This window comes from Rutidosis leptorrhynchoides, chromosome 6 (assembly GCF_046630445.1).
Source record: "Rutidosis leptorrhynchoides isolate AG116_Rl617_1_P2 chromosome 6, CSIRO_AGI_Rlap_v1, whole genome shotgun sequence".
Classification (NCBI taxonomy): domain Eukaryota; kingdom Viridiplantae; phylum Streptophyta; class Magnoliopsida; order Asterales; family Asteraceae; genus Rutidosis; species Rutidosis leptorrhynchoides.
Genome location: NC_092338.1, coordinates 117,235,256 through 117,249,603, shown reverse-complemented (window position 1 = coordinate 117,249,603; position 14,348 = coordinate 117,235,256). Strand labels below are relative to the sequence as shown.

Below are 14,348 nucleotides of genomic sequence, written 5' to 3'. Positions count from 1 at the left end.
GTATTAAAACCTTGGGTTACACGCAGTCGATAACCTGGTGTAATTATTAAACAAAGTATTAAAACCTTGTTACAGTTTAAGTCCCCAATTAGTTGGAATATTTAACTTCGGGTATAAGGATAATTTGACGAGGACACTCGCACTTTATATTTATGACTGATGGACTGTTATGGACAAAAACCAGACGGACATATTAAATAATCCAGGACAATGGACAATTAACCCATGGGCATAAAACTAAAATCAACACGTCAAACATCATGATTACGGAAGTTTAAATAAGCATAATTCTTTTATTTCATATTTAATTTCCTTTATTTTATATTTAATTTCACTTTTAATTATCGCATTTTTATTTATTGTTATTAATTGCACTTTTAATTATCGTACTCTTTAATTATCGCAAGTTTATTTTATCGCACTTTTATTTATCGCAATTTCATTATCGTTATTTACTTTACGCTTTAAATTAAGTTTTTTATTTATTTAATATTTTACATTAGGTTTTAACTGCGACTAAGTTTTAAAATCGACAAACCGGTCATTAAACGGTAAAAACCCCCCTTTATAATAATAATATTACTTATATATATATTTGTATTTTTATAAAGTAAAACTAATATAGCGTTAAGCTTTGTTTAAAAGATTCCCTGTGGACGAACCGGACTTACTAAAAACTACACTACTGTACGATTAGGTACACTGCCTATAAGTGTTGTAGCAAGGTTTAAGTATATCCATTCTATAAATAAATAAATATCTTGTGTAAAATTGTATCGTATTTAATAGTTTTTCTTAGTAAAATATAAGCTATTTCATATACGCCTCTCATAACATCATCCAGTAAGTCAACTTCGACTTTTCGTTCGAAACAACCTTATTATCACCTTGATTTATATGCATGCTCTTTTATTGTTACCAGAGAACCTTTTATATTCCACCATATTACCAGCAGATGTACCAACAACCTCGTCGCTCCTTGGTTTAAATCTCTCCGACAAATCACTATATTTATCTATTGAAGTCTCATCATGTACCCATCTGCATCTTGTAACAAGAATTGCCATACCAATTACCGGAAATCAGCAAATCTGTATTTTGAGTCTCGCAACGTTTCCACATCAACAGTTATATATATCCATATAACATTTATCTCTTAGAACTATGACCTTCCATTCTGAAATTTTGAAAAGCACCCAGTCTGCGAATTAATACTCTGAATTTTGAAAAGTTGAATGAAGCAACAAAAACTGTAAACGACCTCAACAGCCAAAAGTTGATGATAAAGAAATGTATGTTGGCAAAGCTCAGAAAAAGTTTGAAACTGAAAAAAACTAATTGAGCAAACTACGAAGGAGTCTCTGAACAAATCACAAGGACTAAACTTGTACATTAAGAATCCTGATGATTCTATTTCTGATGAAATCTTTAGCGAATACCTTGCTTCTGACTCCAAACTTTTGCGGACAAATTTTCTTCACCATCCTTCAATATTAGAAACTCCAAGATATCATCGTATCTTTCATTATAAATGTCCTCCATATTTCGGAAGATATTTTCATAACTATTCTTATCTGAAATCATTAATCTCTTCGTGCTATCAGTGTTACATCATATAGAAACTGTTAGTTTCTATATTCTGTAAACCTTGGTATTATAAATGCTATTACTAATATTAATATTATCATTCAGAGTATAAATTTTATCATTTTACTACTAGTATAAGTAATATTATCATCATTATGATTATTACTAATAATCATTACTATTATTATTATTATTATTAAAAATGTTATCAAATCATTATCATAACTATTATTAACAGAAAAGTTAATATTTTACAGTTTTTATTATAAATATCATTATTATTATCATTAATATAATTATTGACATTAATACCTTTACTAGTAATATTAAGTATTATAACTATTATCATTTTTACCAATATTAATATAATTTTAGTATTACTATAATTACTATATTTTTTTTTACAAATGATATATATATATATATAAAAATATATTTATTACATATAACATACCAAAATTTAATATTTTTATATACAAAATGAATATATGAAATATATATATATTATTAATATAAAAATAATATAACTAATAAATTTATATTTGTTCGATTACAACTATGAATATTAATAAGTACACAAATGATATAGGTTCGTGAATCCGAGGCCAACCCTGCATTGTTCAATATAGTCATATGTATTTTTACTACAAAATACAGTACGGTGAGTTTCATTTGCTCCCTTTTTACTCTTTACATTTTTGGGCTGAGAATACATGCAAATGCTTTATTAACTATTTTACAATATTTATATGCGTGAGTTCATTTGATTCCCTTTTACACTTTACATTTTTGGGACTGAGAATATATGCGCTGTTTTTACAACTGCTTTATTAAATACTTTTGAAATATATTTTGAACTGCGAATACATGAAATGCTTTTATCAATGTTTGACAAGATAGACATAAACAAAACATTCCTCGAATGAATTATTATGCAGACAGAAGTTATGCGGATTATTATTGAATTATGTGGACATGATAATTGCCACCATTGAATTATGTGGACATGATAATTGCCACCATTGAATTATGTGGACATGATAATTGCCACCAATTGATGTGAAGGTTATGTATCGAGAGAATTATTTTATACACAGGTTATGTGTATTAGTTTTTGTGCAAGAGATATGTGTACGGTTACTAAGATTTATGAAAAATGATTTTGTACACAAGATAGGTGTATTGTATTTAAAAGATATAGCATGTACATTACAGGTGGGTATAGGATTCGGGCTCATTTGTACCATGCAGCATTTAAATCTTGTGGTCTATCAAAATGATGAATTTTATTGTTTTATGATAAACCTATGAACTCACCAACCTTTTGGTTGACACTTTAAATCATATTTATTCTCAGGTATGAAAGAAATCTTCCGCTGTGCATTTGCTCGTATTAGAGATTTTACTTGGAGTCATTCATGACATATTTCAAAAGACGTTGCATTCGAGTCGTCGAGTTCATTAAGATTATTACTAAGTCAATTATAGTTGGATATATTATGAAATGGTATGCATGCCGTCAACTTTCGATGCAAAGCAAGTTTGTCTTTTAAAAACGAATGCAATGTTTGTAAAATGTATCATATAGAGGTCAAGTACCTCGCGATGTAATCAACTATTGTGAATCATTTGTAATCGATATAGACTTCATCCAGATGGATTAGGATGAGTCTCTACATATGTGATGTTGAAACTTGGGTTGTTGGTGGTACTGTTGGTGCCGGTAATGTTGCTGAGGCTGGTAAATTTTGCACCATATTCTCCAAATTTATTTTTCGAGCGCGAAGTTTGTTGACTTCTTCTATTATTCCGGGATGATTGTCGGTTGGAACGAGCGAATGAATAAGGTTTAGAATCTGAGATATTATGTAATCATGACGAGATATTCGAGAAATGAGGGTGAAAATATTATTTCGGACTGGTTCACTGGTAAGTGCTTCAGGTTCTTCGCCAAGAGGTGAATTTGGTTGATGGAAAGGATCATCTTCCTTTTGTCTCCAATGATTAAATAGGCTATGAACCCATCAGATGAATTGGTTGATTCATGCTGGTGACACTGCTTTCAGAGCTTAGGTGAAACTCCATATCGAAATAGCTGCCGGAATCCGAGGAATTTGAACTGGTTGAGGGATTCATCTCGTACGATCAGATGAAGGATTTTTCGATAAGAAATAGATTATAGGATGTAGATTAGTACCCTGCAATACATAATTTACATATGCATATATAATACTAAAATCCCATAAGTCACGGAGAAATCTACGGAAGTTGTCAGGCAAAGGTAACAATAACAGATACGCTAAGATATGAATTTATCTATACACAGTCTATGCAATAGAGGCAGTAAGACGTGTCTAGACTTTAAAGATGATAAGAAAATAATTTTCGACACTAAATGATAAGCAAAACTTTTGACATGCAGACACGGTCGAAGTCCAGACTCACTAATGCATCTAAACAACTACTAGTTAGACACATTAATGCAAGACCTGGTTCGCTAAGACCACCGCTCTGATACCACATGTCATACCCCGTCCTAATCCATCTGGATGAAGTCACCAACATCTGGTCCCATTGCAATGAACGACTTCAAATAATGTCTTTAAAATGAACAAATGCACAGCGAAAGGTTTCTTTCATACCTGAGAATAAACATGCTTTCAAGTGTCAACCAAAAGGTTGGTGAGTTCATAGGTTTATCTTAAAATAATAAAATTCATCATTTTGATAGACCACAAGATTTAAATCCTGCATGGTACAAATGGGCCCGAATCCTATACCCACCTGTAATGTACATGTGATATCTTTTAAATACAGTACATCTTTCTCGTGTACGAAATCATCTTTCATAAATCTTAGTAACCGTACACATATCTAGTGCACAAAAATAACATACACATAACCTGTGTATAAAATCATTCTCTTGATACATAACATTCACTTTTCATTGCTTTCATAGCTTGGCTTGGTAACCGACCTTAACACATAATGCGCATAATAATATCCCCAAAACAGAACATCTCGTCTGTATAATAATCATATAAACTTCGAAGTACTAAACACCACGCCCACTAGCCCTTCCGTCTAGTGAACATTCTGGGTAGGGGTGTTAAACCCGGTAGCTACCTTTAGGATTCGCGTCAATTAGGCGTGCACTAATTCTCAAAATTAGTGATGTTACCTAATTCTTAGGTTACCAAGCAATAATAATCAGGGGGAAAATATTCATATCAATTGTGGCAATTATCACGTCCACATAATTCAATGGTGGCAATTATCACGTCCACATAATTCATTCGAGCAATGTTTTGCTTGTGTCTATCTCGTCAAACATTTATAAAAGCATTTCATGTATTCGCAGTTCAAAATGTATTTCAAAAGCATTTAATAAAGTAGTTGTAAAAGTAGCGCATGTATTCTCAGTCCCAAAAATGTAAAGAGTAAAAGGGAATCAAATGAACTCACTATACGATATTTTGTAGTAAAAATATGCGTACGACGGAACTGAACAATGCAAGGTTGGCCTCGAATTCACGAACCTATATCATTTATATATATATTAACACATATAATTGTAATCGAATAATTTTATATATTATTAATGATATAATTGTTATTTTAATAAATTATATATTTCATTAATGACTAATTTAAATATTTCTATTTTATGTAATTTAAATAAATAATTATTATTTATTATAAAATGTTAATATAGCTTTGTTATATGTATTAACTATAGTGTTATATAGCTAAAAAATCATTTGATAAAATAATATAAATAAAAAGTTGCATTATTTTATGATAATATCATTAGTAAATATAGTTAATAATAATAATTTTAACAATGATAATTTTAGAGATAATACTAATAACAATATTAATAATAATAATAATAGTAATAATAATCTTAATGCTCATTTTAATGATAATAATAATAGTAACACTAATCATCTCATAATCATAATCATAATCATGATAATAATAATAATAATAATAATAATAATAATAATAATAATAATAATAATAATAATAATAATAATAATAATAATAAATATGATAATAAATGAAATGGACTACCTTTACAGCTTTTAAAAAAAATCTGTCATGAACGGGACTCGAACCTGAGACCTCTCGTTCACCAGACACCACTCCTATCCATTCGTCTAACTCAGCTTTTTTGAAAATCTATCACCCCACATGTATATAATCCCGTTTCCTCTTATAATTTGGCCCAACCCTTTGGCCCAACTACAATAACCCAAGCCCAACATTTTACAGCCCAATTCTTGTTTTAATTAAATTCGAATAAGTGACAGATGGGGTTGGAATCCTGCTGTAAATGCATTATCGATATTTCCATACTTATTACTTTCATCATCAACATAAATACAATCATGATCATCATCATCATACCATCATCTCTAATCATCGACCACATAACCCCATCACCATCCTCTTCATACGATCAATCATCATTCTTATCTTCATAATTATATCTTGAACGGGCACCATCTTTATCGCGATTCACCTTATCGACATCAACATCATACACCATCTTCGATTATCAACATCATCATAATCAAAATCAACTATTCATCGTCTTCTTCACCATCATTATTCTACTCGCCACCATCAACATCTTCATCATCGTTTCTAAACAGAAAATAATAGCAGCAGCAATTCAAAAACTGGCTAATAGTTACTTACGTTTTGAAGGAAGAGAAAACAGAAAAAAAGTTGAGCAGAATCAGTAGAAGACGATGTTGTTTGGGTTGTTCATCGAAATATAAACGGAAAAGCAACAGTAGTTAGGAACACACAATTATGGTGATGGTAATTGTGATGGTGGGTTCACGATGAAGAGAGGGAAATGAAGAGAGAGAGAGAGAGAGAGAGAGAGAGAGAGAGAGAGAGAGATAGATAGAGAGAGAAGGAAGTGGTGAGGATGGTGGCGGTTGGTTCCTGGTGTGCTCACGGTGGTGGATGGGAGTTTGTGGTATTGCGTGGTGGTTGTTTACAGCAACCGCAGCAGAAAAACAAAAGAGGAAAATAGACGTAATTGTAGTGGTTTTTCTTGGGTGATGCTTCGGTTGATTTTCATGGTGAGTGAGGGTGGTTTTCAAGATAGTGGTGCGATGGTGGTCTTACCACACATCAATAGTGAAAACAGAAGGTGGTAGTAGGTGATGGTGGTCGATGGAAGATGAAAGTGGTGGAAGAGGTGAGGTAGTTCTAATGGTGGTAACGGTTGTAGTGTGGTTTGTGGTTTGAGTGGTTCCACCCGAATTAGGGAAATCATTCGAATCATAAGTGGGTTTCATGGTGGTTGTAGGGTGGCGTAAGTGGTGAAGGTGTTGGTTCATTCTCGGTGATCGATCGTGTACGGGTGTGTGGTTATGAATGAAGTTTGATCAAGAAGGAAGTAGATATATGTGTAATCACATATGCTCTATCTTTATATATAATTTAGATATAGGTAAAGATTAAAACAAACACATTATTATAAGTAATATAATAATGATAATTAATATCTCCTAAATAATTTAAAGCGTGTGTAGAATGATAGAAACAGTAAAGCAGCCACACTCTTGTAATTACTCTACCGACAGTTTTCCCCGAATGATAAATCGTGTCCATTGCTAAACAGTTAACATTTAAAAGTGTTCTAAAAAAAATCTCAAATTTTTAGATTAAATATATTTAATTATTTCACTCATTAACTGTTTGAAACCAGATAAAAAAGGTTCGATAATTATTTATTTTCTGTTCCAATTTATATGTATGGAGTACTAATATTTAAACTTAAAAAGGTAAAAATATTTTTAACAAATCTAACATCTTCGTAATCGATTTACAGTTCAACTTTTATTTTAGTCCTTCATGAACATGTAATATATCTATATTAAAACTAACGAAACGTCAACCGAGTGTTACTGACGTTTACTAATTAGGCTCGAAATCATTCATTTTCAATATACACATTATATATATATATATATATATATATATATATATATATATATATATATATATATATATATATATATATATATATATATATATATATATAATATATATGTAACTATTTACAAATAGTTGTTCGTGAATCGTCGGGAATGGTCGAAGGTCAATTGAATATATGAAACAGTTCAAAATTTTTGAGATCCAACCTAACAGACTTTGCTTATCGTGTTGAAAATACAATATCGTATCGAGAGTTTGATTTAAAATTAGTCGAAATTTTCCGGGTCACTACAGGTTATATCACGATGAAACCTTATTTCGTTAATCAATCCTTTGATGAGTATTAAGTTCTCGAAATCAATCCATCCTCACCAACCTTCGATTCGTATAATGCTTCGATTCATAGAATGTTACGGTTCAATTCAAGGTATGAAAAAAGGTACCAAAACTTAGATTTTAGTTTAAGCTTACGTCGTGATACTCAATTTCGTTTATAATATTTGGAAGGTTTTTGTTGTAGAAAGTGTTCTTCATAAACCAATAAGTTTAGTTTTTTTGTTTATCGTATTCATATTGAATTAACATCTGATCTATTATGGGGTTATCCTTGGTGTTTACTTGGTGTTTGTTGCAGATTATGATGGTGGTTTTGTTGGTGCGATTTTCATAGTTGAATTTTTAATTGCAGGGTTGAAAAGGACGATGATAAAGAACACAATTTTAGCCTGATACTATTCAACGTAAGTTTTAGACTTTGTATAAGCAATTTGAGGTACTTTTATCTGATAATTGTAACAAATCTACTGTGTATTTTTTGTTATTCATGCCATATATCAAATAATTATAATTTAATTGGATATAAGGATCATGAATTATTTTGGAATTATAATTTTAGGTGATAGAGTTGACTGAAATTGGAAGCTTAAATAAATAACTTCAAATGATATGAAATTTTGTTGTTTTATCTTGGTATTCTTTTCTTTACCGAGCTGATGTGTAGATGGGAATCAATGAACTTGGTTAGACTGATGATTTAATCTCATAAGAACTTGACGAGAGATTGATAAAAGCACAAGTTCTTTCTTTTCAAGATGAATCGTATTTCAATCCATTGAAGAAACAATCAAGGAACGTTTGACAAAGATCCAACTCATTGTTTAGTTTATGGGTAATCTGGTATGTACAATATTATTTTTATGCAAAAAGTTATAATCGCATATTTTCTATTGTAAAATCGCATATTCATGTTTGGAAATCCAAAATAGTTATAATTGTACAAATAGAATGTTGCGGACTCAACTAAGGCCTGCAATAATTAAAGCCATAGATCTAACAGTAGGATCGACTTTTACATTTTAATCTTTAGTTGTATCGTAATACTTCGTTTTTGCAACTTTAACCAAAAGCTTGATATCCAATTGTGTATACCAGTGTTGTGATGGGCAGTTACACAAAAGATTCAAACTTTGTGTATGATCTCACTGATGGGAAGAGGATTGAACATACAATTAAGAAACAAAAAGACAAGGTACTTCATTTGATTTTAACATATTTAATTATATAATGCATTGTATTGTACTTCCTTTATTTTCTTTTTTATATTAGATCAACTAATAGTTTTTTATATATATTATGATAAAAAAAATATTTTTTTAATCATTTTTTAAATATCTAATTACAGGTTCTCTTTGAGACATATTTTGCTCACATGTTTTTATATTGCAAAGTATAGTTTGTATAAGGGTACTTAGTGTGGCCTAATTGGTTGAAGGTAAAAGTTTCTTTTAATGACATTGTTTTGTAGTAGTTTTCATGAAAGCTTAATGTACTGTTGTCAATTCTAAGTTTTGCATATATTGTTTGTAATATTACATTATGAGTACTTTTCGTTGCATATTGGAGAATATTTCTTGAGGTATCTTAATATGTTGGTCATTTTAAAAAGTTTGTTTTAATAAACCCGTGATACTACGGGTCTCTTCACTAGTAAGGCATGAAATCCAAAGTTGTAACAACCTCGAATCGGGTCTAGCGGTTAATGACTTTTTACCCTTAGTTAATATTAATTTATTAATATTAATGATTTAAGAATTATGTGTTAACAATTATTTGATTCTTTAGTTATGTGCGTTTTGTGACAAGGGTCACATAACATGTTTAATTATGTGTCGTTGTTGTGGTGTATGATTAACTTCTTATTGCATCTCATGCAGAATACGTTGTAGCATCTTCTTTGTTATTTAAGTTGTTTAAGTTTGTTTTTTGACACTTTTGGTGTTTGTTTTGCAGTTCATAACATTTGGTTTTGCGTGTACGCCGTCAAGAAGCAGCAGCAGCAGTTGCAGCCACATCGGGGGCTGCAACTACAACAAATGAGCCCTTTCTAGACGACAATTTGCGACGACATATCGTCTGGAAAGAGTTTTGGCGACGACATGTAGTCCCATATATGTCGTCCCTAAAGCCTCGTCGCGAAAAGGTTTTCCCGACGCCTTTTTTTTCTATCCCGACGACGGTGGGACCCATGTTGACTGACACGGTCAAAGATCAAGTGACCCCTTTCGCGACGACCCTTTAGCGACGACATGTCGTCTGGAAAAGTGTCGTCGGGAATGGTCACGTTTCTTGTAGTGTGCGGGCATTTCAATTGAAGGACCTGATCCACTCGGTGAGAATTACGAAAACAAACCAGAGCTCACATGCAAGCAGTGTGGATTTATCAAAAGTTAATTCAGTTTAGTAGGTTTCATACTTTTTTCCGTTAAAATCGATAACTAGCGTTAAAATCGCATAAACCTTATAGCAGCAACGCGCGAACCCTCAATTAATTTTTTTTTTTTTATATCAAATATGAGTTATTAGTAAGATATGGAGGACCCGAGTTAAGGTAAAAAAAAAAACTCAATATATGAAATGTGTCTGGTCTGATTGTATCTTTGTTCATCTTTTTTATCTATTAAGGAAAATACTTTATCCTATGTTATCGTTATTTTAGACAAAAAAATATGCTCTACCGCAACCGCAACCACAACCACAACCACAACTACCGACCATATATTACGCATAATCTTAGTTTACTAAAGTTAAAGCTTAGTTGTTATGATCACACAATATTGAGTAGAAACTAAATATTAGCGATTAAAGGGTTAGATGACATGCTTTTATGCTAAAAGGCTACCAGGACTCTTCTCACAATTTTCACAACAGAATGAACAGTATTTAATTAAACACGGAATTATAAAAAAAGGTGCACCAAGAGTACAAAGACTAATAGTGCGTGAGTAATTAAACAAACAATTAACCAAGTTCACATTCATAGAAAATAACAAAAACCAGTAAACAAAATACATATGTTCTAAAATAACCAGATAGTTCATCTTCCAACAAACAAAAAAAAGCACTCATGGCACGTCATGCGTGAGCTTCTTCTTTGGCCTTAGCTGCAAACACATAAATGCAAAGAAAAATCAACAAATAAAACGACCAGATAATTAAAGCACATACGACAATGTTAAAAGCGTGTACAAAAGATGAAATTAGAAGTGATGTGGAAAGAAAGATTACTTGGTTGCTGTGACACTTCCTGCAGTTTGAAGCCCTTAGGGGTAGGCGAGCATAACACCTAACAAAATAGATTTCGGACATGAAAGGCATTAATACTAATAATAAGTCAAATAATTCAAATATATTTTGGAACCCCTCACAAAAGAAATGGTAAAAGGCTAATGATGAAATTCATAAATATGATATATACGCAACATTTGGATCATCATAAAAATATAGTGTATGAAGATTTAGAGAACTTACTTGCGGCAAATTAACTTGTCCTGTACGTATTTTCTGGCCAAATTCCCCAAATAAGGTGCAACAGTATTACCTTTTCCTCCCCTTAGCCTCAAAACCAAATGAAGAGTCGATTCTGCACCCAAAAAAAAAACAAAAAAAAAAAAAAAAAAAAAAAAAAAAAAAAAAAAACAGATTTTAAACTCTGTTTACAATCAAACAATATTAACATTAGAAATAGATTCATCATGCATCAAGGTGGGGTGATGATAGCTGGTAGTAAAAAAAAGGGTACAAGTATTCTGGTAACCGCCACAATAACATAATTAAAGAGATTCCAACTGATACATTATGCCAAACATTATTATCTTTAAAAAAGAGATTAAGTTAGTAATTTATTTCAAAAAAAAAAAAATATATTCCCCTATTTATAACTGCTATTTAGTGTTAATCTCTACAAAAGAGATCAAATATATTAATTGTTAATAAGAACCGTACCTTTCTGGATGTTGTAATCGGCAAGAGTTCGGCCATCTTCAAGTTGCTTTCCAGCAAAGATCAAACGCTGCTGGTCTGGAGGAATACCTATAAACATACAGAGATCATGATGATACAAACTCTTTAATCAATGAATTAAACGAGATTATTGTTATTAATATGTTTTAAAATATATAAATAAATAAATAAATAATATAAGTAAGAGTTATACCTTCCTTGTCCTGAATTTTGGACTTGACATTGTTAATAGAATCGCTGCTTTCAACCTCTAAGGTTATGGTTTTACCTGTTAAGGTTTTCACGAAGATCTGCATCTTTTTTTGTCTTTTTCAATCTTAATTACAGTACTACGTTGAGTGGAAATTTGATGGTATGAGATGATAGTTTTGCTGGTATATATAGTATTATGAGTATTCATGGGTAATAACTAATAAGGCGAGTTTTTTAGGCCCTTGATACAAAACTTGGTGATCAAGTTCTATTGAAAATAATAACGTGGTGATCAAGTTCTGTCCAAAAAGCGTGATGATCAAGTCCTGTTGAAAATAACGTGGTGATCAAGTTCTGCATTGAGTAAAAAATACGGAGTATATGATACTTATTTTTTATTAAACAAAATAATTTTCTAAAAGATCAGATAAACAAAAATATTTCAATTGATTATTATTAATTTATATACACGTACGATATATATCAAGATTTAATATTTACTCGTATTAATTTAACAAATTAATTTTCTAAACATAAATATAGGGAGATACGTTTCATAAGATTAAGACATGTTGTATATATATTTTCTAATAAAACGTATATGTAAACTCAGACATTTAATTAGATAGATTATGACATATATACACAGATATAAATATAAGTTGATTAATAAAAAGTATTAATATTAAAAATTATATTAAGAATTAAAACTGTAAACTAACTAATGTTAATTAAAATTTTCTAAATGATCTAAGTGAATTTAGATCTTCCCACAGAACAGTCGATTTACGGCGGTAAAGGAATAATACTAAGGGAATTTAGATAAGTTACCGTTCACTTGGTGAGCAAGTTGAACTTGGAGATAGACATGTGCATGATACGGTTCCGTCTCAAATTAATTCTATCCAGTTCCGTTTTGAGTCTCAAATTATTGAAGGAAGTCGTACCGAGGATCGTACCAAATAATTTTGGTTCGGTTCCATAATTTTCGGTTCGGCTTCGTGAAAAGAACCGTCCACTAATTTTTAATAAGTTAAACTTGTTTGATGACTCAATTTAACCCTTTTTATTTTTATTTTGATGTAATATACAATACTTATATTTTCATCTTAAAGATCTAATACTCTTCTAAAATATACTCGTATAAGTTAAGGAATTCAAAATTATACTTACGATATATAGAAGTAAAATAGAGGTCAAAGTGTTGATTATTAAGGTAGTAAAAAAACATATAATACCCACTCAACTTGTAACTATTGTTCAACAGCCTCCGTATGTTATCGTATATGTACACTATACGTTGAAATTGTAAATCACAAACAAAAATAGCCACAAACAAAAACAATTAACAACAACTTTCCATCGAAGATTTTGGCTTCTAGAAGATGCATATTGAATAAGTGTTATATTAGAAGGTTTTATATCTGCCGATAACTAGTACTAAACCTGAAAAGATGACGTAGGGGGATTGAAAATTGTTGGATATGAAGGCACTTGGTGTAGTTCGGCTTTCTCTGACCAAGAACGTCGCCTATAACATCGTGGGTGAAACCATGACCGAAGGAGTGTTGATTGCACTGTCTAACATGGACGAGAAACCTTCAGCTTTAAATAAAGTCTTCTTGATCAGACAACTAGTGAATGCGAGGATGAAGGAAGGAGCTTCTGCAGCTAATCATGTTCACATGTTTAAATTAACTTTGACTCTATTGAAATCAGTTGGGGTTGAGTTGGAAGCTTTGTTTCTTTTGTCTTCGTTGCCCGAGATTTGGTCTGACACGTTTCTTTCAGTTAGTGGTTCATCCGGAACTGCTAAGTTGACTTTTGAAGGGAACTGGGATTTAATTCTCAGTGAAGGAATCAGAAGAAAAGATTAGACTGGACATTTGGGTTCTCTTTTGAGTGCAGCGGGCAGAGGTAGGGGTAGGAATAGAAGCATGACAAGTTCTAAGAGAGATCCATCACAAGTAAGAAACATTGTATGTTGGAACTGTCACCAAGTCAGCCACTTTAGATCGCATTGCATGGGTTTGAAGGCGGGTGAGAACACAACGACGGTGGTTGAAGATGCTTTGATGTGCCATGAGGATTTGCTTAATGAATCTTGGGTTTTAGATTCGGATGCCTCGTATCATGCACCCCGGTTCATAAACGAGATGGTAAATTTCAAGTGATATTCCAGTAGGGTTCGAGTTGCGGACGTAAGTTACTTGATATTGCGGGTATTTGTAACCTTGTCATAAGACACTTGGATTATGTTTGGACCTTGAGGAGCATGAGGTTCATTCCCAAGCTCAAGAGTCATT

The 14,348-nt window shown here is 31.6% G+C and overlaps 1 protein-coding gene across 1 annotated transcript; it reads right to left on the bottom strand.

Moving 5' to 3' along the window:
- Positions 1 to 10,852: 10,852 nt before the first annotated feature.
- Positions 10,853 to 12,155, bottom strand: LOC139855877 (ubiquitin-ribosomal protein eL40 fusion protein-like). The gene is made up of 5 exons (XM_071845119.1): positions 12,044 to 12,155; positions 11,833 to 11,919; positions 11,359 to 11,470; positions 11,116 to 11,173; positions 10,853 to 10,991 (listed from the first exon to the last, which is right to left on the bottom strand). Exons 1-5 carry the CDS (start codon positions 12,144 to 12,146, stop codon positions 10,953 to 10,955), a joined length of 399 nt encoding a protein of 132 aa, XP_071701220.1. The 5' UTR covers positions 12,147 to 12,155; the 3' UTR covers positions 10,853 to 10,952.
- Positions 12,156 to 14,348: the final 2,193 nt, after the last annotated feature.